We start from the raw sequence: 23,590 nt of genomic DNA, 5'->3' as shown, positions 1-23,590 counted from the left end.
TGAAAGTCACCTCCCGTAATCGTCATCTTCTTCGACTTTCTAGGATCTCTAGAATTGGGGTAATGGGTCCCGACTTCAAGAAGCAACGCGCTCTACTTCTAGACCATTTTTCCTTTACTCTTTTAAACCCTTACTTGATTTTGTTTGTGTCCAAGCAAATATTTTGATCGTTTCGATCCGTCCCTATTTGGACACCTCAACCAGGTATGAAATTTGTCCCACTGGCCGACTATTTTCCATCCAACAGAAAACAAGTGACACCTTTAGCTACCACGGTCCACTTCTCAGGTACGATCCGTTGACCGTTTTGTTGCCGCCAAAACGATCGCGACAAATCTGCCACACTCGCTACTCTCTTCGCCGACTGGATTGCGCCGACAACAACACCATCATCATCACCGCCACCCATGGTCACTTTCTCCCAACCCCCCAGGCTCGAAAGTGGCCTTGACAAGTGGTGCTTTTTGGATTCGTTTTGGCAAAAAAAAACCCGTGCTGTTTGTGGCGGCGGTACGGTTTATACGCCATGATGCGCCGTCAACCGTTCCACAATCCTTCCATCGACTTGTGTTGTTTTTCCATCGATTGTACTTTTGTTTTAACTGTTATTTTCTCTGTCTCTGCTGGAAGATTGTTTCTTTTCGTTTTTGGTGTCTGGGTGCTTATGCAATGCCGGCATCAAACAACGGGCAGCGGCCTTTCACTTGCGGTCACGGTTCGGCAGCCGTTGAAGTTCGGAGTGTCCGGAAAATTGTCTCCCATATCGGATCGAAACCGATCGGATTGGGTGCGTATCCCGTACGATCGGGTGTGAACGAGCGTTTCGGGGGTTTTTATGGTGCAGCTAGAGCGAGGGCAGTAAAACCTCTGCTTATCATGCTATCCGGGGTGTTTGATGAGATTCGCACCCTTGTTAGGTTCAGAGGGCTTTAGGTGCTTACCGGTGGTGGGTCCGTTCCGGCGGCGATGCTTAACGAGGGCCAGCGTCGGAAGTCGATTAAGTAGGTTTACGCTGATGCATCATCGGCGTTTCAATGCTGTGTTTCCCTTCCGGGCTTAAAATGACACGCAGGGTGGGAAGTTTTGTACTTTTAGCCAATGGAATGGTTGAAATTTTCATTTAAAAAAGCATAGTTTGAATGATATTATTGAATAGAGTAAATAATACATAGAAAAAACTAATCAAAAATATACTAGTTGGACGATCATGTGCATGTATAACCACATAAATAGACCATAAATCAGTGCGGAACTTTAAATTTCTAGCGCGTATCGCAGTTTTATGATTCGGAAGAACTTTTACGAAAAAACGTGCCAATATTGTACCGTTATCCACCATTATTGCAAGGTTAATAAATTAACCAAATTTTCAAAATTTTAATTCATTCGTCTCATTTTATCAAAATGCTTATGGAATTATTTTTTATATTGACTATAAACCAAAACTTGGATAAGAGAGAAATCTAAGAACCAAATAAAGTATTGCTCTGTTGGCAATCAACCTTATTGTGTTCTTACAGTTGGAATTCTGTAGAACCAAAGCAACAGTCTCAATTTATTAATTGTTCAATTGTACAATTCAATTGTTAAAAATGCTTTTTTGCCTTGATTTCAATCGGAAAAAATAATCTGCTAAGTGAACTGTTTCATATTAATCAAGTCATCTACGATATGACTTCATTGTTGGTTGATTAACGAGGTCCGTGTAATGAGTTCACGATCGTACCAATTTAAGGACAGGTATGCCAGAGACAACAATATTCGCTTCAATAACATGTTAAAGTTTCTAAAATTTAGCTCCCATGAACATAAATATTTGGAAGCTCGAATACTTCCTTATGAAGTTGTTTCTGTTACAAATTTCTACGATAGCCAGTTTTCAACATATTTATCTTACTCATTATAAGACAATAATTATGGAAATTTTTATTTTTATAATGATAAAAACAAACGATTTCTGAAAATTATGAATTATTTCTTTAAAAATTCAATTGGTTTTACATAAAAAGAGTTAATGTTAATTGTTTATACTAACAAACATTTTATTACATATTGTTTGTATTCTCTACAATTAAAGAGATAAGTAAGATGTATTTACATATGTGTATTCTAATATTTACATAAAGGCTTTGAAAACAATAATTATCAAACATCATAGCTGCAAAACATTTCTTATTATTATCTTATTTAAGTAAATTGGTTTGTTACGTTAAGATAGCGATAAATTTGAATAATCGCAGCATGGGTTGAATTTATCATGATGAGTATGCTAAAATTATATATATTCCTGAAAACCATGTTATTAACTACTATACCATATAGATTAGTGAAGAATATAAACTGCGTACGAAGAAATGCGACAGATAGATCATCAGTATATTCTACATTTAATTAACACCAATTCGATATACAGTGAACCCTCTCTTATTTGAGAGGCGATGGGACTGTCGAATAAGAGGGGTTTTCAAATTACAGAGGTGGAAAGTGAATGAAAGGTCCATCCAAACAAGAAAGAGACAGAACATTTAGTATGCAGCCTTAACTGTTGCTATAGGAAACTGTGCATACGATTGCCAATTTGAGCATACATCATTCAATAACCATGGCAACACCATACACAAATAAGAGGGACACAGATTTCAGAGGTTTTCCAAATTAGAGGAACAAAAATGCACTGGAAATCAAGGGTTTGTGTAAAATGTTCAAATAAGAGAGGTTTTTCAAATTGGAGAGGTGTCAAATAAGAGAGGGTTCACTGTATTTCAAATCATACCAATGTGGCATGTTATAATCATTAAGACAGCTTCTCCACAGGCTTGTTTTACATGAATTTGGTTTTAAAGATTAGGGCTCGACTCCTTACGGAATCGAGACGGACAAAAATTCTCTATAGACTCATTAGAGTATCCCTCTCCACGGAAATCTTTAGTAAAAGGCGAAAGATTTATTCGACAGTTGAAGAGAGATCAGAGTGTCGAGGAACGCTTCGAACCATTGACCGGATGCCACACGAACATGCTCCTCTAGCGATGCATAAAAGTATGTTCTTTGCCTACCCTTTCAAACACCCTTCCAACGAATAGAACGCAAAGTGAGAATAGAATAACGGTAGAGAGAATCGAAAATGCGAGAGAAACGTGTTACCTGTGTTTCGCGAGCATTTCGCAACACGGGTGTATGAGGACAGACCGATACAAACAAAACCACAGCCACTTTTACCCCGCACCAATCTGTAAGCTTTTACGTTTAATCGTCCTGCTTTTTTTTTTTGTACTAACATGTTTGAAATCCAAATGTACAAATAAATAAAAATAACGAGTATTTATATAAATAAAATGCGCGCGTATGTGAGGATTGAACTAAAGCATACACTAATATGTACACTTTTCTCAATCGTCGCTACGTCGTGTACTATCAAGCTCTGTTGCTTAGTACCAGCAGATAGTCGTACAGATACATCGCCCGATCAGCAAATAAGGATTTGATTATTTTTCCAAGTTTAAAATTTGAAACATAAATTAAAAAGTACGATTTCTATTTCGAATGCCTTCTTAACTTTTAATCATAGCATTCTCTCCGTGTTTTCTTATGACTTTTTCTAAATTGAGTTTAAATTCATGCACACAATTGAGCTTTCCTTTTATCCCAAAGTATTCCCATTCTTTTTTTGTGCCTCGCGTTACCGATCCAGTGATATTGTGGAATTTAATCTACGACAAAGAAAGGAACGAACACAGCATCAGTATGTAAATGTGCTATTATTAGCTATTGCCCCAGATAAACACTTTGTGTAAGGTGCTAGCGACACAGCATCGTAGCGAAAATGCGGCAAATGTAGAATAGTTTTTGCTTGTATTATTCTTCCATCTTTAGTTTGCTTACAATCCCTCGATTTTCATCTTGGCATTGGCACAAGCATCTTTAAAAAGGGGTGCTTTGAACTCCTTGCTCTATGTTTCTCTTATAAATAAGGGTACAGTTCCTTCGCTGAATTGCTATTTCAACCTTCAAATGTTGGTAAGGAATGTTTCACCGCAAGGAAGCTCAAGGACAACCGCAGTTCGCTATCCTTTATGCATCGCTAGAGAAGCATGTTCGTGTGGCATCCGGTCAATAGTTCGGAGCGTTTCCCGGCACTCTGATCTCTCTTCAACTGTCGAATAAATCTTTCGCCTTTTACTAAAGATTTCCGTGGAGAGGGATACTCTAATGAGTCTATAGAGAATTTTTGTCCGTCTCGATTCCGTAAGGAGTCGAGCCCTAAACTTCAATACAAAAAATAATTTATTTTCAATAATCATCTTATACATGACAGCGTAGTTAGAGATTCTTGTACAAGTTATTGTTAAGATTGACTTGAACGAGTGTTGATTTATTAAAATTATCATCACATATACCTTGTTCTGACAGCAGAATTTCTATTTTTAACACTTAACTTCAGCTAAAGTAATGTTAGTTTGTACGATTTTTTAAGGGAAAATGTGAAATCTTCCCGAAATTTTCAATCAAACAAAGGGCAAACCAAATATTTTTGGATTTTTTTCAAAAATATAAAATGGCGTAAAAGACTCTCTAGGTGAATGGAATTTTAAAACAATAGCATTGAAAGATGTACGGAGAAGCTCGCATTAAAACAAATTCCGTGCGATTGGTGGCACATTAAGATGATTGTATTCGTTGAATAACATTATTTGGTTTTTATCAGTTATTCTTGTGACTTTGAGCTTCACAAAAATGTAAACTTGCATCACACACATACCCCACCGTTTAATGTAACCAAAAATCGGTTCCGGACGAGTACCACCTTTAAAAAATAAATCCCCCCTTCAGCTCCAAATCATCTGCCCAAATCCGTTCGAAAGTCTAATCGAGCAAGCGGAAAATCTCACGGTTTCCAATCACGATCTTTCCCTGGCGATCGATCGTCGATCTCCATCCCCTCCACTCAAACAAAGCACGCCGGTTTATCAGCAGCGTGGTGGAAGGAAATCAAGGGACTGCCTCCCGATCAGTGCCGGTCACCGATTCGTTGCCGTCGGGACCGGAACTTGAAGCTCGTCGGCCGCGGGAGACGGCCTTCATTAGATCTTATACACCCCAAAAACCTTCACCGGGGGGGAGCATCCGACAAATCACATCGACAAAAGCATGCGTGCAAATATTTGGGTCGCATCCCATCGACCCAGCACCGACCGGCCGACCCTTACACGGAGCAATCCATCCGATCATCATCCGGCGGTGGTGGCACCTCCTCCTCGCAACCGCAAAAACTGAGCACGCACGCATTCACAAAAAAACGAAGAAAGAACGCCGAACAAGCTGTTTGAAGCTGATGAAGATGATGGTGCCGCCTGATGGGCCGGAAGTGATGACCCGCGAATGGGCCGAGGGATCGTGTTCAGTTGGAATTTTGCAGCCGTGGAGACGAGGTGCAGACGCTGATTTCCACCCCACACCGGTCGTTGCAAAACTGGCGTTCTCGCGTTCGATGACAATTAATTTGAAGGAGAGGAGCGATGGGACAAAAACAAGGCGACAGGTGGTATGGGCGTAATAAAGCATCATTGATATGGGCTTCCGGTGATGCTTTGGATGGTGGTCAAGTGGGTCAAGAATGTGCGTGTGCCTGCTCGCCGTGTGTGTGTGTGTGTGTGTGTGTGGTTAATGGGTGAGGAATGTGAGCATTGGATCGGAAGGGGTTTTAAGCGTTCTTGCAGGGCTTTGATAAGAAAGCAAACTGAAAGATGTAGAGCAATAAAGAGTGGAACTGTTTAATAGTTTCCTTTGCATTTCCGTTTGATAGTTCGGAATGTTGGCTCAGTGTTTAAATTTCAGTAGAATCTAGACTTTGTTTTAAATTTTCTTTCAAATTTCTATTTAATTACTATTTTGACAACAATCAGTTAGCTTCTATTTCGAATTAATTTTGATCATGCATCAATGCCACTTTCTGTATTCTTTATAATATTCTATAGGTTTTTTTAAATACATTTTATCGTTGCTTATGTTCCAGCATTAATTAGGCCATATCCTTCTCATTTTTATCTTTTTTATTGAATTGTAAATTCTTTTTGAGTTCTTTTTCTTTTGAATTGTTTCCTCTTGAATTATCTTACTTTGGCATTTTATTTAATTGCTTTTCAGTTAAATGTGTTTTTTATGCTAATTTGTTTAAACTAAATTTAAAGTAACTCAAAATTACATTCAATTTGTTCCGTTACAGCATCTTGTTCCTTCAAATACAAAATTTAATATCAGTAAACAATGACATACAGTGGCGACCAGTAGTTTTTTTTGCAAATATTTTAGCTTATTCCTCAACCTTGACTAAAACTTTTTATGCCATTCGATAGGTTGTGCTTCTGAGCATCAATAGCTGTTGAAGTGTGATTTTTGTGTGACATTACTAAGTAGAACAGTATACTTTAACCCATAATAATGAAGAATACAATGCTTTAAATTGTACAATGCAATATGGTTTAGAATAATAATTAATTATTTACATGTAAAGTCTGAGAAGGAATGTGGGCTTCATTTCTCATCCCAACGTAATTATCAGCTCCACTATGTTATTGTTTTTTATTTACTCATAGATGCCATCATTGTCACCTTTGTTAGTTTTGATTTTTTTTACCAGAATAGGATAGTAAAGGTATATTAATGCTTTCTTTGAAAAATTTTAATAGCGCTCAAAACATTACCAATCCAATGGCATCGAAAAGTTTAAGTAAGCTTGAAAACTGAGATGTTTGCAAAATTTGGCAAAAAATTTGACAGTGGTTTAACTTAATAAAGCACTACATGTAACCATTACTTATCTTGTTGTAGTTAGATTCAATTGAAGACATTGTGAAAACAAACACGATATCAAACAATCATTTGTGATAGAAATCATTTTTTTATTGAAAAATAAAAATCAATTTTACTGTCACTATAAAATGTAAAGCATCCAGAGTGAATTCGCATTCTTGACTTAGTACTAAATCTCCCCTTGCTATCTCTCTCTCCTCATCATGCACACATAACGATACTGAAAAGAGATCTGTCATCGAACCGAATGGCACGATAATTGATTTCCTTCCCATTTCGAACGAATCAATTTCATCCACACATCAACCTCTCGCTTTCGGTTCGGTTGTCAGTAGTAGTAGTAGTATACGCTGGAAATGCTATCCCGCAGTCCCAACCATACGGTCAATGTGCAATGTCCGGCGCATTTGAACGCGGGCGTTTAATTTTTCAAAACCCAATTAAACTGCTCCCACCGTGCGTGATAACAGGCGTGCGACGACGGTGTTCTACTATCGCTCAAAGTGCCTGTCCAATTTGTTTTGTTAGATTGTTTGGCTTTTTTTCTCCGTTTCCTTTCCTTTCAATTTGATGACATTTGATGACTGAGGCAACATACCCTTATACACACACACATACACTCACACACGAACATGTGGCGTTCTTGTGTACTTAGTTGATTTGTTTCGCATAATTGTATTGCTTTGAGCTTTTGGGGGAGGGTCAAACATTGTCGTCAAGCAGATGGTTTGAGGATGAATAGTGGCACTGATTAGTTAGTATATGTCCAGATGACAGTTATGTTGACACTTTACTATAGCATTGACTTCCTTATATAAGATCATTAAACGTCTTATTTTATCCTTTAATCGTCTGATATTGTCTGTATACGTCTTATTCTTTGCTTTTCATGTTTTAGGACTCGTTCTATGATTTATTGAAGATTTCAACAATTTTTAAACATTTGATACATAAAATGCCCGCCAAATAAACAATAAATAGTGGAAATTATGTTTAAAAAATTATAGAAGAATGTAATCAAGTAAAAACCAAATTGGAGCAACAACCAAAATAGAATAATTTAAAAACTAAAGATAAATTAAAATCATTATTTTTTTCAATTATTATAGTTTCAGTAAATGTTTTTCTTTAAATAAAAACACATTAAATTTTTTAAGTCGTAATGATCAATTCAATTAAATGATTCAATTGAAAGAAAAAAACATTATTTCAAAATACATCAATATTATTCCCAATAATCCTAAAATCGATTTTGCTCTATTTTCTAAACGTTTTATCAATATGCCCTATGAACATCCCACTGTTCCTTTGATCCCGTTCTGATGCGTATTGATATCCGGTAGATGACGAACGGCCGGTTGACCAGCAACTCCCTTCCCTTTGACCACAAGCCCACAGAAGGTCCAATGACCCAATTACGAGCATGACTTGGGACAAATTATTATGTCAGCGCAAGCGACCCGAAGGCACGTGCCTATTAAAGCTCGAGCAGGCAGGCACGGCGTACGACGCCATGATCGCCGCTTGTCGTGTGTTTGTTTGCCTTTATTGTTTTGGCTACATTCCCGACCAAAAAGGCCCTTCACTGCTGCTGCGTTTTTTTTTCGCTCTCATTACTTTTGTTTTAACTGTATTTATGTCTATTGTTTTCCAACCCTCCAGCTTTCCTACCCTCAAACGGTGTGGGGTGTGTGCCAAGCACTTGGATCTTTCGCTTCCCATTTATTGCTCACGAGATTTATGCTCGCGTGTGGGGTAATTTTCCCATTGTCAGGGTAGGAGAGGGACACGCGGGGTGTAAAAGTTTTTGTTTTTGTGCCAATCAAATTTTATTACGAAGCCACACACGCCGGCAGAGGGAGGGACAGCAAATGGAGCAGAATAAGAGACAGTCGGCCACTTTAAAGAGACTAGATGTACTGGAGCGGGAGGGGTTCGTCCGTTCGTTCGATCGATCGATCGATCGAACTGTCTTCGGCAAAACTAGGCCAACAGAATCTTTTCCGGTCGGGTGGTTTGGGTTGGGTTGGTTCCTTTTTATTTTTCTCAAACGAGCACATTTGGGTGCAATGGTTTTTTTGTGTTGTTGCTGACGAGTAATAGGGCACCCGGTGCCCTAATGGGAGTTTCCGGCCCGTGTAACACAATGTCATTATGATGAGCGCGTGTTTTGGTTTTTGGAGAGATGTTATGGAATGTGCGTTGGCCATTTAATGCCCGGTGAAGGGAACATCAATATGCGTGAATGCGTAAGTACATGCGAATGTGCACGTGTGTTTGTATGGAAATGTAATAATTAATATTTGCTCTCCTTATTCAGCAGTACCTGCATTTGGCCTTGTGGTCATGTTTATTACCCTGAAGAAAGGGACAGCATTTCTCCCTTCTTTTTTGCAGGCAAAATGCTTGTGTTATACTGCTAAACGGTAAGGATGCCGAAGGACAACAGTTCGCTTTCCTTTATGCATCGCTAGAGAAGCATGTTCGTGTGGCATCCGGTCAATAGTTCGGAGCGTTTCCCGGCACTCTGATCTCTCTTCAACTGTCGAATAAATCTTTCGCCTTTTACTAAAGATTTCCGTGGAGAGGGATACTCTAATGAGTCTATAGAGAATTTTTGTCCGTCTCGATTCCGTAAGGAGTCGAGCCCTTATTCTGATCAAATAAAGAGAGGAGAAGTTAGACGCATAATCAAGTTTGTATGTTAGTTAAGTAGTTGGCATATCTTTCGAAAATGGTGTTAAATATCGTTCTGTTGAAACATTACCAGATTGATCCTTCCTTAACTTGACGTAACGATCTAAGCGTACATGCCAGCCTGTACAAGCTTTCTAGAATTTCAAGAAGGTTTTATGCGTTAAATTACCATCAATAGTCATTTCCATCGGTGAGTATGAATAGAATAATTCTTATTCTATTCAAGTGGAAATTTAATCTATTATTGTTGTGTCCGCACAAATGAGACGTAAGACGATGTACGGCACAAACAGAATATGTGTATATTTACAGCTCTTTGGTATCTTTATACAATAAATACGGATATGAATAGAAACGCACACACACACGCAGTGCGGGGAGAGGAAGACTGGTCCTGCTCGTGCCGCGATCCTCACTGAGGACGTCACAGGATGGACGTCACAGCCCTGCTGTCAACAGTGAGCCCTCAGGATGAGGCAGCGGTCTGTCTACAACAATTATCAAAGCACTTAAACATACCTATTAGTCTATCCCTCTTGTAAGTAAGGGTTGCCTTAAATTAAACTGTTTACATTAGCGAGAACTATGCACTGTTACATGAGTTCTATATTATCGAGGTTTCGATGTGCTTGTTTTATATTATAAGAAATTGTCTATTTGTTTTACTTGATTCTATTTAAATTTCAGTTCATTGTTTTGAGGATGGCTATTACGCTCGAGAACGTGAGTTTGTTAACTTGATTGTTAGTTGTACAGTCGTTGCCGTAAAACATTTAGGCTCAAAGGCATCCATTTTTGACAGTACGCACCAATTTTTGTCTGTAAGTCAACAATTTTGACTCTCGTAGGAATGATGATAAATATACAAGGTATTTCAGTAGGTTTAAACAATTGTAATTTGACAATTTAAAAACACTGCAAAAACTGTGCAATTTGATTATCTTTATGTGAAAAACTTATGAGTATCAATAAATTAATTGTTTATTGTTATCATTGTTTACCCCCGAAAATACAACCCAAATTTGAAATATAATTGTTCTCTTTTAAAACTTCGAAAATTTAAAATATAATCGTTATATTTTAAATTCCTTTAATTTTATTATTAATTACTTAACTTAAATGGAATTATTTTCGAACACACAGATTTAAATTTAACGGTAAAATATGTAAAAAAAAGAAATTGACTTACAGACAAAAATAGATGCCGTAGAGTCAAAAATTGATGCCTAACAGGCAAATGCTGTAGAAATTTGAAAAAAACAGATGACTTACAGCCAAAACATAGCCTCAATGACAGAAAGGTTTGTTTTTAGGTTGTGATTATTACACTTTAGTTACAAAAGTTTAAAAGAAGATATCCGATGATTATTTACACTAGAAATACGTTTTTTAGACTTATGGTAGTCTTTCTACGATAGACACGCAAACACATGATGAAAATTTACTTTAATAGTTAGAAACAAAAAAAGCATTAAATGGAAGGGCACAATTTAAACATTGTGTCTTTATTTTACATCGTGTATGACTCATTCATAATTTTATTCAAAAAAGCAATTTTTTATTTGATCTATTTCCAATTGCTGTTGAAATAGAAGATCGTACTTATCATCTGCTCTACATAGAATGCCTAAAATTATACCATTCAAAATAGGGCAATAGTTCAGTTGGTTTCTTTTTTTTTCAATTAAACTGTAACCTAATTATTGCACGCACAGAGGGTACATCACTTCCTAGCGTGCACAAATCCATCGCTTTATCGCACAAAAATCAACACCCCAAATGAACATCCGTTCGCCGGTCAACATTAATTCCTCATATCGCACCGGATGGCCCCGTGAGATGATTAGTGATCTTTACACCTTTCTCTGATGAGTGTTATTCTTCTCGGCTTCGTATTTATGAGGCAAAGAAAAAAAAATCCACTTCAACCATAACACTTTTCCACGCTTTTAAAGGCCAAGAGATGATTTAATACGTGCATATAAAAAAATCGGTATCAATCCCGCCCCATGGTGCATCTTCAGTTTCGACCCCGAAACAGGTCGGTTTCAGAAGCTGGTTTCTTCTGACCCTTTTTTGCTGCTCAATATATCGAACGATGGACGGATTGGTGGTTAAGGTTGTGAACCGTTTATCTTAAAATGGTTCGGCTTCTCCGTTTTTGCCTGCACGTACACCGAAAACCATGTGAGGCCGGCATGACACGGGAGGTCAAAAACGGGTTCGCGGTTTGCATCCATCATCCATGGGTGAAACTAACAGAAACGGTAGCATCTTCTCAAAACTGGACAGGCGTGCAGCGTGTTTACGGTCGATCACGGCATAAAGATTCTTTTTTTTTTTGGTTTTGGGTAGGATTTATGAATGATTCTAGCTTTCAACCTGCCAGTCAGTGTTGCCCACTCGAAACAGTTTCATACGGTTGACCTGCTTTTCAAATGGGAAAAACCTCATCGTTATCGATTTGTTACAATGGATGATGTTCTTTTGGGAGTAAATTGTTACAAAAAAAACTTGCTGGATTGATGGAAGGTATCGTTTGTATCCAATAGAACGGAAAAGTTACGCAATGTCTTCGAACAGAACACAGACAAAACAAAAAGATAGTGTATGAATTGCCTGTTTAAGGATTTAAATTATTTATTTAAATTGCACAGCAATAACAAAAAGCAGTTTTCAGGCAGCAAGAGATATTTTTAATCATTATCGACTTGGAAATCCTCTGGAAATGAAATATTGCACGGAAAAGCTTCTAGCATGCAAAAAGATAGTTAAGGAACGATATTATTAAGTAATTTACAGTAATAAGTATTTATCCAATCGGATGATTATGAAAAACAATCAGACTAAAGAGAAAAGAAGAAAGCGCCTAGAATGATTTTATTTGATATGGCATGAGTTTAATCAGCATTACGACAACATCAAACTTAGTTCTTATTTTTGTTATGAGTATTGTTACTTCTGTGACTGATCGGGGTTTCTTGCGTTGGAGTTCTTTAACACGTTGTCTGCCACGTCAGCCACTATGTGGCTGACGGGTTTTTTACGATCGGGCCACGTCAGCCACATAGTGGCTGACACATTACCGCGCGGCTACATGAGGTGAAATATACAGCGAAATGAACTATTTGACAGGTGAAATATCTGACAGGTACAGCTAAAGGGTTGGGGGAGACACAACATCCGCTTTCGAAATTCTATTAAAAATAATATATTCTTAAGCAGAACATTCCCTAATTAGAAGAAATTATGAACTGTTGACTGAAAATCGACGAAGTACTCGATATTGAAGTTATTTAATGGATTTAATTACGATTTTGTGCACGTTATTTGTTAACATTGCAAATCAGCTGGTTGCTGTGATGCTTTATCCGTCAGATATTTCGCTTGTCAAATAGTTCATTTCGCTGTATATTTCACCTCGTGTAGCCGCGCGGTTACACATTGTAAAAGACGTGTTACAAGAGATAAATTTGTACGTATTCGATCGGTTCTTTCATAATGCTTTTCTTTCACGGTTATTATTTCTTAAAAAAAATGATTAAAATATCAAAATGAGTTTCTATTATGTTTTCATTCGATCCGACATCCGATCCTTGCAAGCAGTAGTTGGAGTAGGAATGTCACCGACTTTTGCGAGAGGTAAACAAAAGGAAGGGAAGGGAGGGAGGGGGGGGGTTCCAAGAATTAAATTCCATGGAATTAGCCCAACAAACGACATTGTGGAGCGACTGAGACAACAAAGAGAATTGGTGAATTTGATTTAAAAGAGAAAAAATGCAAAAGCAAATGCAATCGTTTCAAAGAGTGATTCCGTGGCCTGACGGGGCAGTTCAGTGGGCATGTATGGTGGCAGACAACGTGTTAAATGATTGCTTCAAGCCGCAAAATCCTTTGTGATATTGTGTACCGCGCTTGTGATGTCAAGTGCGAAGGATGCCTTAAGCATGATGACGTTCTGAAAACAACTGATGCGCCTGTCCTGTCATATGCTGCAGTTGCGTTCAACGTTGCTACGCTTGCGAAATCATGTAAAAAACTCTGTAATATTAATTTAATTGTTTGTTGATTTTTCTTGAGTATGGGCACGAGAATGTTTGTTCCAAGATTCTACTTTAATTTTCCTTTTTTATATAATATCCTTTTTTTGTTCATTTTGTTTTTTTTTTCTTCTGTTTTATTGATCATACAAAAATGTATATTAAAATTTAATATTAAATTTTACTTAAAATTAAATATTGAATATTAAAAACTTTTACTGTATTGGTAGAATAATGAGTTTTTTAGGGTAAAACTGTATATCATGTTGCGGATATGAAGTATCGTGTAAAAAACATCACCAAAATCACATTCCACAACATCCCTAGCGTAAACATTGTTACCAATAATGTAAAAAAACCTTGGCGTGTTGGCACGTGTAAACCCAAAAGCTGTAAAAACTATTGGCACTTGCTCCCGAAACAAACACAAAAACACAGCAAATAAAAATGGAGGGCGAGGCCATCGATTGGAATGATATTTCAATTTACTGCCGAACGCCGAACTCCGAAGTGCATCAATCGGGCGTGTGGTGGTGGCGGTATTTGTATGCAGATTTAATTGAATCCTAGATTCTAGTGTAGCCGTTCCACCGTACCTACCCGTCTAGGATAAATCAATTGGAATCAATTTAACAGCAGGGAGCACTCCAAAGGTAGGGCGAAGCGTGGGTTGAATTTGGGTTAATGAAATCAACTAAAATCGGTGCAAAAATGCATCTGCAAAAAAAAAGAAGGGCTTGAGTGTTTTTTCTGCTTTTCCTTTTGGTCCCTAGTTTTGCTCACTCTAGCCAATGTGTGCGTGTATGTGCATCGAAGTGCAGCCAAATCGAGATGAGAACTATTAATCTGGGGAAATGCAATTTTCCGTAGCATGAACGCAGCGGATATGCAAATTGCCTGCGCCCGAACGGACGTTTGTGAAAGAGTTGACGGGTTGACGGTGATAAAAAGCAGTCACAATGTCACATCGATCGTTGCTGTAACAAATCACGCTATAGTAGTAAGGGCAATTGTTCTCTGCCGAAAAGAGTTCCCAAAACACACGACACGGGCAAGTGCAATCGATAAGGAGGATATGGAGAGGTCCCTTTTCATGTTTGCAGCGTAAATTTAATAGCACACACATGCACACACACAGTATCAGTAGAATCGTTCTGTGCTATGCCATCATTTTGCACCAACACAAAAAGTAGTATCGCAGATCGTTTAACTTGAACTATATACCCAGGAACAACGCTGCAGCCTACACGGTGGATGAACTTTGTGACGTTGGTTTCATCCATCACGACTCGGTTCGCGATTTTTCCAATCAATTTTCACAACGAATTTGCTCGGAGCAGTGTGATCGACGAGATGTGTACTTGCCCTCATGACAAAATTGTAGCTCTTCGGTCAGAAGAAACGCTGTAGGTTCAGTAGACTGACAACCTGTAGCACGTCAAACTTGATTTTTGTCTCTAAAATAGTGTACCGTTCATAGGATCGAAAAGTTTCAAGTATAGATTTTTGCAGTATGTTGGTACACATTTTGGAATAAATTTATCAAAAATTTTCTTCCTTTTTTCGTTTATTTATAGTCATTTTTATTCAGTTTTCCTTGTTTTAGATTTTAGGTTACTTTATCAATGTTTTTTGTAATTATTTATTATTTTTTTAGTTTGTTATTCTCTTTTGAGATTTTATCCATTTATATCAAATATTTTATTTTTGTTTGTCTATGTATCTATGTTTGATACATTTTAATTTCAATAAGCGTGATTGTTATACTTTCGTTCTTCATTTTGTTTCATATTTAGAAGTTTCTTTGGTTTTCGCGTTATTGTTTACTTATTTCCTTATATTTATTGTTTCTCTTGCTCCTTTCTTTTTTTCTTTCTTCTTCTTTGAATCCTTTGATTTGTATCTTTCTTTTTCTGTATATTCTTCTCGGAAACATTGTTTTTTGTAAATTCCTCTTTTTATGTTTTAGAATAATAAGGCTACGAAACATCTTGTGTTTGACTACCGTGCCTTATTTTTACTTATAAAAAAAGCTTTATTGCTTATAAATCTTTTGATTTTTCATTAATCAGAAATCAAATGTTAGCAATAACTTCAACATGGCCACTAATAATATGTAAGCATCCTATAAGAGTAATGAGTGAACCTGGCGTTATTTGCTCCATACTGGTTTCCCTGGCTTGTCGATACACTGCATCCGGTCAATCATTGCGTCAATCATAGCTCGAGCGCTAGGGTATCAGTGCACTGTACCTGTACCATAATTCGGATTCCCGCACGCTCGAGATGCGCAGTGCTTCCAGAACCGGAAAGCGGATCGGTGGTGCACCGAAGAATCACGGTGCAAAAACTTGCACCAAAACCAGAATGCATCCGGCCGGATGTGTCAAACGAAACTAATTCAAACCCGGACTGATCGGAAATGAAACGGACCCGTTGGCCCCATGCTCCATGGCGCCTAGAACACGGGAACCGCCGGTCTGGACAATCATCATCATTGTCATAGCAAGTGGATGAGTTCGTTGCTCGTTGTGTTATGCTTGTCTCGCTTGTATTGGAAAGAATGGAGAGAATGAAAACGGAACGTGGCAACAATGTTCATGTAAGACCGCAGCACGCACGCACGGTACCGAACGATGGACGATGTAACGGATGATGGCATGGTTTGCTCATTTAGCAGAAAACCAATAATTACGGAAGATCGGTACATGTGCAGCTTGCAGCTTGCCGGATCATGCCTGCTGTAAGGTGGTTCTGGTCAGCATCGACGCGCTCTGATAAACGCGGAGCGCGGGTATGTTTCTGGTTGACTTTTCGGTCTGTGTAGCACATTTGTACGAACGAACAAAACAAAACAACGCAAAAACTACACGGCAAACACGTTGTGGGGGAAAAAAACAATAGCGAAGCGAGAACGCTATTATGATAGATGGATTGGAATTATGACGAACTGAAGGTAGTGGGTTTGTGGTTTGGTTTTCGATTTCTATTTTATTTGCTTTTGATGGAATGAGGGCTTGGAGCGCAGGACAGCTTTATGCTAACATATTTTTACAGGAAATGTATCTTGTGTTTTAGACTGGAACCACAACATTATGTGACGTTTAACGCATTTATCACTGTTTCACGGAGCTTATATTGTGTGAATTTGATCTTACAAAGTTGTTTCTTTGCTTAATATCCTCAAGTGACAGCCTCCCCGTCAGAATGAAATATAAGAATATAAATATAAGAAGAATAAACTTAACAGATTATTGAAAATTAATGTAGTATTTGGCGTAATTTAACGCGATACAGATCAGCGGACTTTTCCTGATAGTGAAGGTTGTATACGGTACTATCTGGTCGGGTAGGAATAGACCGATGACAAGAACAAGATAATTCTTATTCTCAAATATCGCTTAAACTGAAGTTACTTTAAAAAGTGTGAGTTTCGGATTATGTGGTTTGACAATCATCCTGAATTCTCTCAAATTATTTGGAGCAGCCAAAGCATTGTTCTATAAAATATCCTATAATTACATTGGTGATCTATATACACTGGTTTCGCCGTCAGTTTATAATGTTAACAGCATTATTCAATACTCGCGAGATGTTTTTCAATAACACCGCTATCTCAGTTAAATGAAAGCTATTGACCCGGAAGCAGTGTAACGAAATCCAGGATTTGTAATGCTGTTCATGATATAGTTTTAATTAAGATAGCATCACATCTACATAGATCATTTCCACAACAGAAGATCGATCGTTAAATTGGAAACACGTGTAAACAGGCAAGCGGGAAGATACATCGTTAACTCTAAAGCATCTGAAAATTCGTTAAGTTTTAACGACCCGAAATTTGATCGTAACATTCATGCTATCGCTAGTCATATCGAAATAGCTAGCTTAAGAACAACTGGAAAACTATGATACAGCAGTTGTCTGTAAATGTTGTCTCTAAGGCATGATGTTTAATGAGGTCCTTTTTTATAATTTTGAGAGAAAAGTTAATAAATTGTGATTAACTTTCATAGCACAGGATGTCATGGAACGTCATGGATTAACGATGGAATAGACTGTATTCAAAATTAGCAAAATAATTGTATTATTTTATGCTGTGCACATTAACTGGTAAAAATAACTGACCTTAATTGATGTCTCTTGAGATATACAGCTTTAGATACAAAATACCTAAGAACCTTACCTTAGTCATTTCAATCCAAGAGAAGAGCGTAAAGTGCACAAAATTTGTGTCATTGAGTTGAAATTTGATGATAGTTTGGCAGCAAATGGTACTTTTTGGTGTAAACATTGAAATCTCACTCGAAATTTGATTCCTCCAAAGCAATATTTTCTCATGTTTGGTTCGATATGTTTTATTTAAACAACTTCCGTACAAAGCCATACATTTTTGAATAGTAAAATCTATGTTTACAGCATGACATTTGCATCGTGTTTTACACGAAACTGTTGCCATTGCCGTGGTCGAAGTTGCGTCACGAATCAATGTGGAATGAATATTTGCACGATTCCTTCGATTTCCATCACATTCTTCACCCGTTTGGGGCAAAACCACAGCACAGCGGCACCACGGAAAGTGCGCAAAAGTATCAATAATATGCATATCCGTTTGACAAGGTCGTGGCTTTATCAACCCCCATCACCACCGTCAACTTCACGACGCGTGTTCCGAATTTCACGATCTACCGATCGGTTGACGGCATGAAACGCGTGAAGCGATGAAGAAAATATGAACTCGCATTCGCTGGGGAGCTGAGGGAAGGGAAAAGGGAATTGAAGTGCAAAAGTATGCCAACGATTTTGCAATAAGCTACCGGCATTGCCATCGATACAGTGGCGGCGAAATCAATATTCAACGGCTGCCTGTCACCTGCAGCCATTCGCAGTCGAACGTTGCCCTCGGGCGGGTGCGTACGCGAGCGAAAAACTTTGCGACCGACTAACCGGCAAGACAAACCGGGCTCGAGTTCTTGGAACTGCCCTTCCTCAACACCGCAAGAAATAAAAAAAACACCGCAGCGTCACAAGAGCGTCACAGCTTTGGCGAGTACACACACAGGCCGCTCTGATGTCGCTGATGTCATCCGGGGGACCACAGCTTTACAGTCTTTTTGGCGCGTCAGGTGAAGAAAGCAGCAACCGCGGGGCAACTTGGGGCTTGGGTTGGGACAAATTGGATTTACTAAGAAGATGGTTTTGGACGAAAGCAAAGGGACGGATGGATGGAAAATTGCTTTAATTCGAAATCTGTTATCAAATTACGTTTACTCAGCCACTCAGCCACAAACCAAGAGTCCTGATGATGAAAGGTGTGGTGCAAATTGTCCAATCAAAACCGTGTGCCGCTGATTGTTGCACCTTGAAGGCGGGAGGGAGTGTGGTGCTTTGCAGGGGCGCACAGGCGACAGTTGACTACTGCGCAGTAGTTCATAACGAGGCTGGAAAGGAAATTTGATTAATGTGACCCAATAATTCGGGTGGTTTGTGTAATTAGGAAAAACACGTCACAAACGATAGAGGGAGGCATTGGCAGGGTTGATAAGATGCAAAGTGAGGATTGCAAAAGTTTTTGCAAATGTTAGCAAATGAGCTGTTGTATTTTGGGGTGTTGGAGCTTTTTCAGAGGCTAATTAACGACGATGTTTTTTAAATGTTGTTTATTAGTTCTTTCTGTGACAAATCGTTCTCGTTAGCCTTTGTCAACATTTTTAGAACCATTTACCAAAGCATTTCTGTGAAACTGTACATGAAAAAAAAAAAAACATTATAATTATCAAAGGATGGATTGGATTGATTTATGCTTAAAACGTAGAAGTAAAATTCTATCGTAAACAAAAATTTAAACAAATGGTTGGCTGTAACACTACATGGACGATGTCATCGTGCAAACTATGTGCAAATGTCATGGATTAACGATGGAATATTGATTTTTAAAAAAAGCTAATTTTAAGATTCGTTTCACGCTATTCGAACTTTAGTTTTTTCTCTAATTAAACACAGTTTTGTGACATACAAGACATCCCACAGTTTTACTTTTGTGACATCCACAGTTTTACTCGTTAATGGGAAACCGTTGTGCGAGAAGATATAGTTATCTTTTATGACAAGTGGAATAAGCTGCTTCATGCCATTGCTCTTTCCATTAAATTGAAACAATTTTTTATCGATGATAATAATAATAAAACTCTACATAAAGGTCGCTCAGACCTTCGTAAAATGAATTAAAACATATCAGATGTACACAACAGTGTTCCTTTTTACACATATTTAAATATTTCCATACAAATTTCCCAACATCAAGCGATGGTGGAATGGCTACAAACATGTTGCTTAAGTAAATTAAGTAAATGTAACGAAATAAATGAAGTAAACATTTGATGATGATGATTTTTTTTGTTTTTTTTTTATTCAGAGGTAATGATGATGATTTGATGATGGAACATTTGGAAATGATGGCTTAAATACTTCAGGCAACTTTTTCAGAAAAATTCCCAACAATTAGCTCTTTTTTTTCTCTGTTACATTTTGACACAATTAAAGAATACCACAGAAGCTTTTCGAGTTTGAACTCCAGAAAATAGATTCAAATTAGGTAACGAAAATGAAAAGTTTCTACAAATAGTATTATGTTACCCAAAATGTGTCCAATTATTAAAATCAATTTAGGACATTAGAACCACACTGTATTGCCCGTAACAGTAATCTTGTTCAGATATTCATTCAAGTTGCATGATAAAGCATTGGCTGTCAACTAAAAGAAACTACAAAATAATTACAAATATCGCCTCAGTACAGCGTTTTGAATACGATTAACACTTACTGCATACTTTAAACCTTTATTTACCTTGCTTGTTTTAAAGCGAATGAATGCTCTAATTTCATGCGTAGTATTTTTACAAAGTGGCGAGTTTAAATCGATTATAAATAGAACTATCAACAAATCGTGAAAATTTCATCCTAATTTTTTTTTAAATAAATAAAATAAAACACATTTTCAGAATTAATCCATCGATTAGCATTCAGTGGTAAAGAGTGATTCACTGCTTTACTCAGTTGAAGCTGAGGCTCGTTCTAAAGTGGCTCCAGTCACAACCAGTACGATAATTTTAACGATTGATGACTATTCTTTCGTGGAAAATTAGCACCTGATGCGAGGTACTTACGTATAATGAAGTTCGACACGATTCCCTGTCATATAAACACATCTCAGACTCAGTAGCATGACGCTTCGCTTTATTTAGCACAATATGATGTCAGTTCGCTTGCAAACGTCAACGAGAGAGGACGTGTTGTTGTTTTGATTTGCAAGCCATAATGTGTACGACCGAAAGATATGGAAGGAACACTTTCCGTATCGACTATTCGGAGGCTCCTAAGCGACCCACCCTAGAAGAAACCGTGAACTTCCTTTTTGAAGTGCTAGAAACGGGTGTGGATGTGAAGATGGTGCAACGCAACACTGCGCAAAGTGCCGTCTACGTCACTATGCCAACGCTTGAACGTGCGGAAAGCATAGTGAAGGAGCATTCGGGGAAGCACTGCATCACGCACGAGAGGAAGCAGTATCCGATTCCGATCGAGATGGTGGATGGTGCGACGGAGGTGAACATCCGTGATCTTCCGCCAGGAATCCCCGACGAAAACGTTTCCGCTGAGCTGAACCGCTTCGGTGAAGTGCTAACTATTGTGCCCGGTGTTTGGGGAGCCGGAACGCGGCTTGCCGGGATTCCTTCGGGTGTGCGCATAGTGCGCATGAAGCTGGCGAAACCCATCCCTTCCTTCATTACTGTGTGTGGTGAGATGACCGGTGTGTTGTATCGCGGACAGCAGCAAACTTGCCGTCACTGCAATGAAGCTTTGCATCACGGTATTAGCTGCATCCAAAACCGTGTGGGTCAGCTCCTCAACAGCGGTGCGGCAAAATCGTACGCAAGTACCGTTAAGCAAGCACCAGCACAAACATCTGATGCGAACACAGCATCAACTAGTACCGCAGGTACTAACACCACGGGACGACGCAAAGGGAAGGCCAAAATTACTTCCCTTACAAACACTACTAAGCCACCAGCGAGCACTGCATTGAAAGTGGCTAATCGGCTTGCGATCCCGATCGAGCCGCTAACTCTCGCTCCGCCTTCGGGTCCGAAGCGGAGCGTGAAAGCCAGTGGTGAGCAACCCGAGGAGAAGATGCGTGCTGCCGTTGGTGCCGTCGCAACACATGTAGAAAATGACGATGCTCCTACTTTTACTGCTCCTGCTGCCGATGATGCTGCCGCTGCCGCTACTATCAATGCCGCTGTTTCCGCTGCTATTGCCGATGCTGCCGCTGCTACGGATGCTGCCACTGATGCTAACGATGCGGCTGCATCTGAGCCCATGAGGGTGGAATGCCGGGCGCCTTCAGGTGCCTTAATGTTCAAAGAGCCGCTCGCAATCCCTTCCACATCCTTTTCCATCCCTTCCCACGACGAACCGCTTGCGGTTAAACGCAAGCAAAATCCGGAAACGGATAATGAGAGTGACGCCTCATGTTCGTCAACATTTAGTGTTATGAGCGCGTCCAAGCGTAAGCCTGGTCGACCGCCAAAAAAACACACAACTTCACTACAGATTAATTAAGTTTTGTTGCGATGGATCCTAACCCGGTAAGTAGTGATCTTGGTAGTAGCTATAATATAGCTACTATTAATATTAATGCGATTTCTAACGCGACAAAGCTGGAAGCCCTCAAAACATTTATTAGGACGATGGACCTGGACATCATATTTCTGCAAGAAGTATGTATTTCAGATCTATCGCTTCCTGGGTATAACGTAATTTGCAATGTTGATGTGACGGGGAGGGGTACGGCGATCGCTTTACGTCAACATTTAAAATTTTCCCATGTCGAGCGCAGCTTAGATTCTCGTCTGATTTGCGTTCGACTCGAGAACAATGCCACCCTGTGCAATGTTTACGCTCCTTCGGGCAGTCAGCGGAGAGCGGAGAGGGAGGATTTTTTCGGGCGAACGTTACCTTTCTATTTGCGGAATGCATGTAACCATGTTATTCTCGCGGGTGACTTTAACTGCGTGTTGCAGTCGAAAGATGTGACGGGCGCTAGAAATTTTAGCCTTTCTTTGCAAAACGCTGTAAGCAACATGGGCATGTGCGACAGCTGGGAGCTTCTCAAGGGTAACTCAGTGGAGTTTTCTTATGTCACAAGTGGTTCGGGTTCACGTATCGATCGTTGTTATGTCTCCTCTTCACTTAAAACACAGTTAAGAGCGACCAGTATGCATGTCTTGTCCTTTTCCGATCACAAGGCGCTTACCGTTCGTGTTTGCCTTCCAATCCCGCCGAGCCGTTCGCACAGCAATGGCTATTGGCAACTGAGACCACATGTATTAACTGACGCAAACCTGGAGGAGTTCGGATGCAAGTGGAACTATTGGACCAGACAGCGTAGAAATTACGGCTCGTGGATGCAGTGGTGGGTTGAGCTCGCGAAGCCAAAAATAAAGTCGTTTTTCCGTTGGAAAACAAATGAACGGTACCAAAGTTTTCGCTTGCATCATGAACTACTCTACAGGGGGTTGAAGTCCGCCTATGATCGATATGTCACGGACCCTAACGAGTTAGTGAATATAAATCGTATAAAAGGACAAATGCTTCTCCTTCAGAGACGTTTTTCCGAGGACTTCACCCGCATTAATGAAACGCGCGTATGCGGAGAGAGCATGTCGGTCTTTCAGTTAGGGGAGCAAAGGAGGAGGCGAACGGTGATCGACAAGCTGACGATTGATGACGGATCGTCCTTAACTGAGCTAAAGGATATAAATGTTCATGTTGAGGGCTTTTTCAGAAATCTATACACAACATCCGACACATCCACAACGACCACAGAAACAACATTTACAAGCACACGCGTTATTCCCGAGGACTGCGAAGCCAACAAAAATTGCATGGACGAGTTTACTTATGGTGAGCTTTTCGATGCAATTAAAAAGTCACCTTCGAGAAAGTCTCCTGGCCCGGATGGAATTCCCAAAGAGTTTTAT

The 23,590-nt window shown here is 39.1% G+C and overlaps 1 protein-coding gene and 3 non-coding genes across 4 annotated transcripts; 3 read left to right on the top strand and 1 right to left on the bottom strand.

Moving 5' to 3' along the window:
• Nucleotides 1-2,855: 2,855 nt before the first annotated feature.
• Nucleotides 2,856-2,975, bottom strand: LOC120960255 (U5 spliceosomal RNA). Its single transcript, XR_005752311.2, has one exon. It is a non-coding gene; the product is annotated as a U5 spliceosomal RNA (small nuclear RNA).
• Nucleotides 2,976-4,133: 1,158 nt separating this feature from the next.
• LOC120960253 (U5 spliceosomal RNA) lies at nucleotides 4,134-4,253 on the top strand. The gene has a single exon (XR_005752309.1). It is a non-coding gene; the product is annotated as a U5 spliceosomal RNA (small nuclear RNA).
• Nucleotides 4,254-9,332: 5,079 nt separating this feature from the next.
• Nucleotides 9,333-9,452, top strand: LOC120960252 (U5 spliceosomal RNA). Its single transcript, XR_005752308.1, has one exon. It is a non-coding gene; the product is annotated as a U5 spliceosomal RNA (small nuclear RNA).
• Nucleotides 9,453-20,811: 11,359 nt separating this feature from the next.
• On the top strand, nucleotides 20,812-22,169 carry LOC125907576 (uncharacterized). Its single transcript, XM_049610759.1, has one exon. The coding sequence runs from the start codon at nucleotides 20,865-20,867 to the stop codon at nucleotides 22,167-22,169; it is 1,305 nt and encodes a 434-aa protein (XP_049466716.1). The 5' UTR covers nucleotides 20,812-20,864.
• The last annotated feature ends 1,421 nt before the right edge of the window (nucleotides 22,170-23,590 follow it).

The sequence above is a fragment of the Anopheles coluzzii genome, chromosome 3, assembly GCF_943734685.1.
Source record: "Anopheles coluzzii chromosome 3, AcolN3, whole genome shotgun sequence".
Classification (NCBI taxonomy): Eukaryota; Metazoa; Arthropoda; class Insecta; order Diptera; family Culicidae; genus Anopheles; species Anopheles coluzzii.
This window is presented reverse-complemented; position numbering and strand designations above follow the sequence as displayed.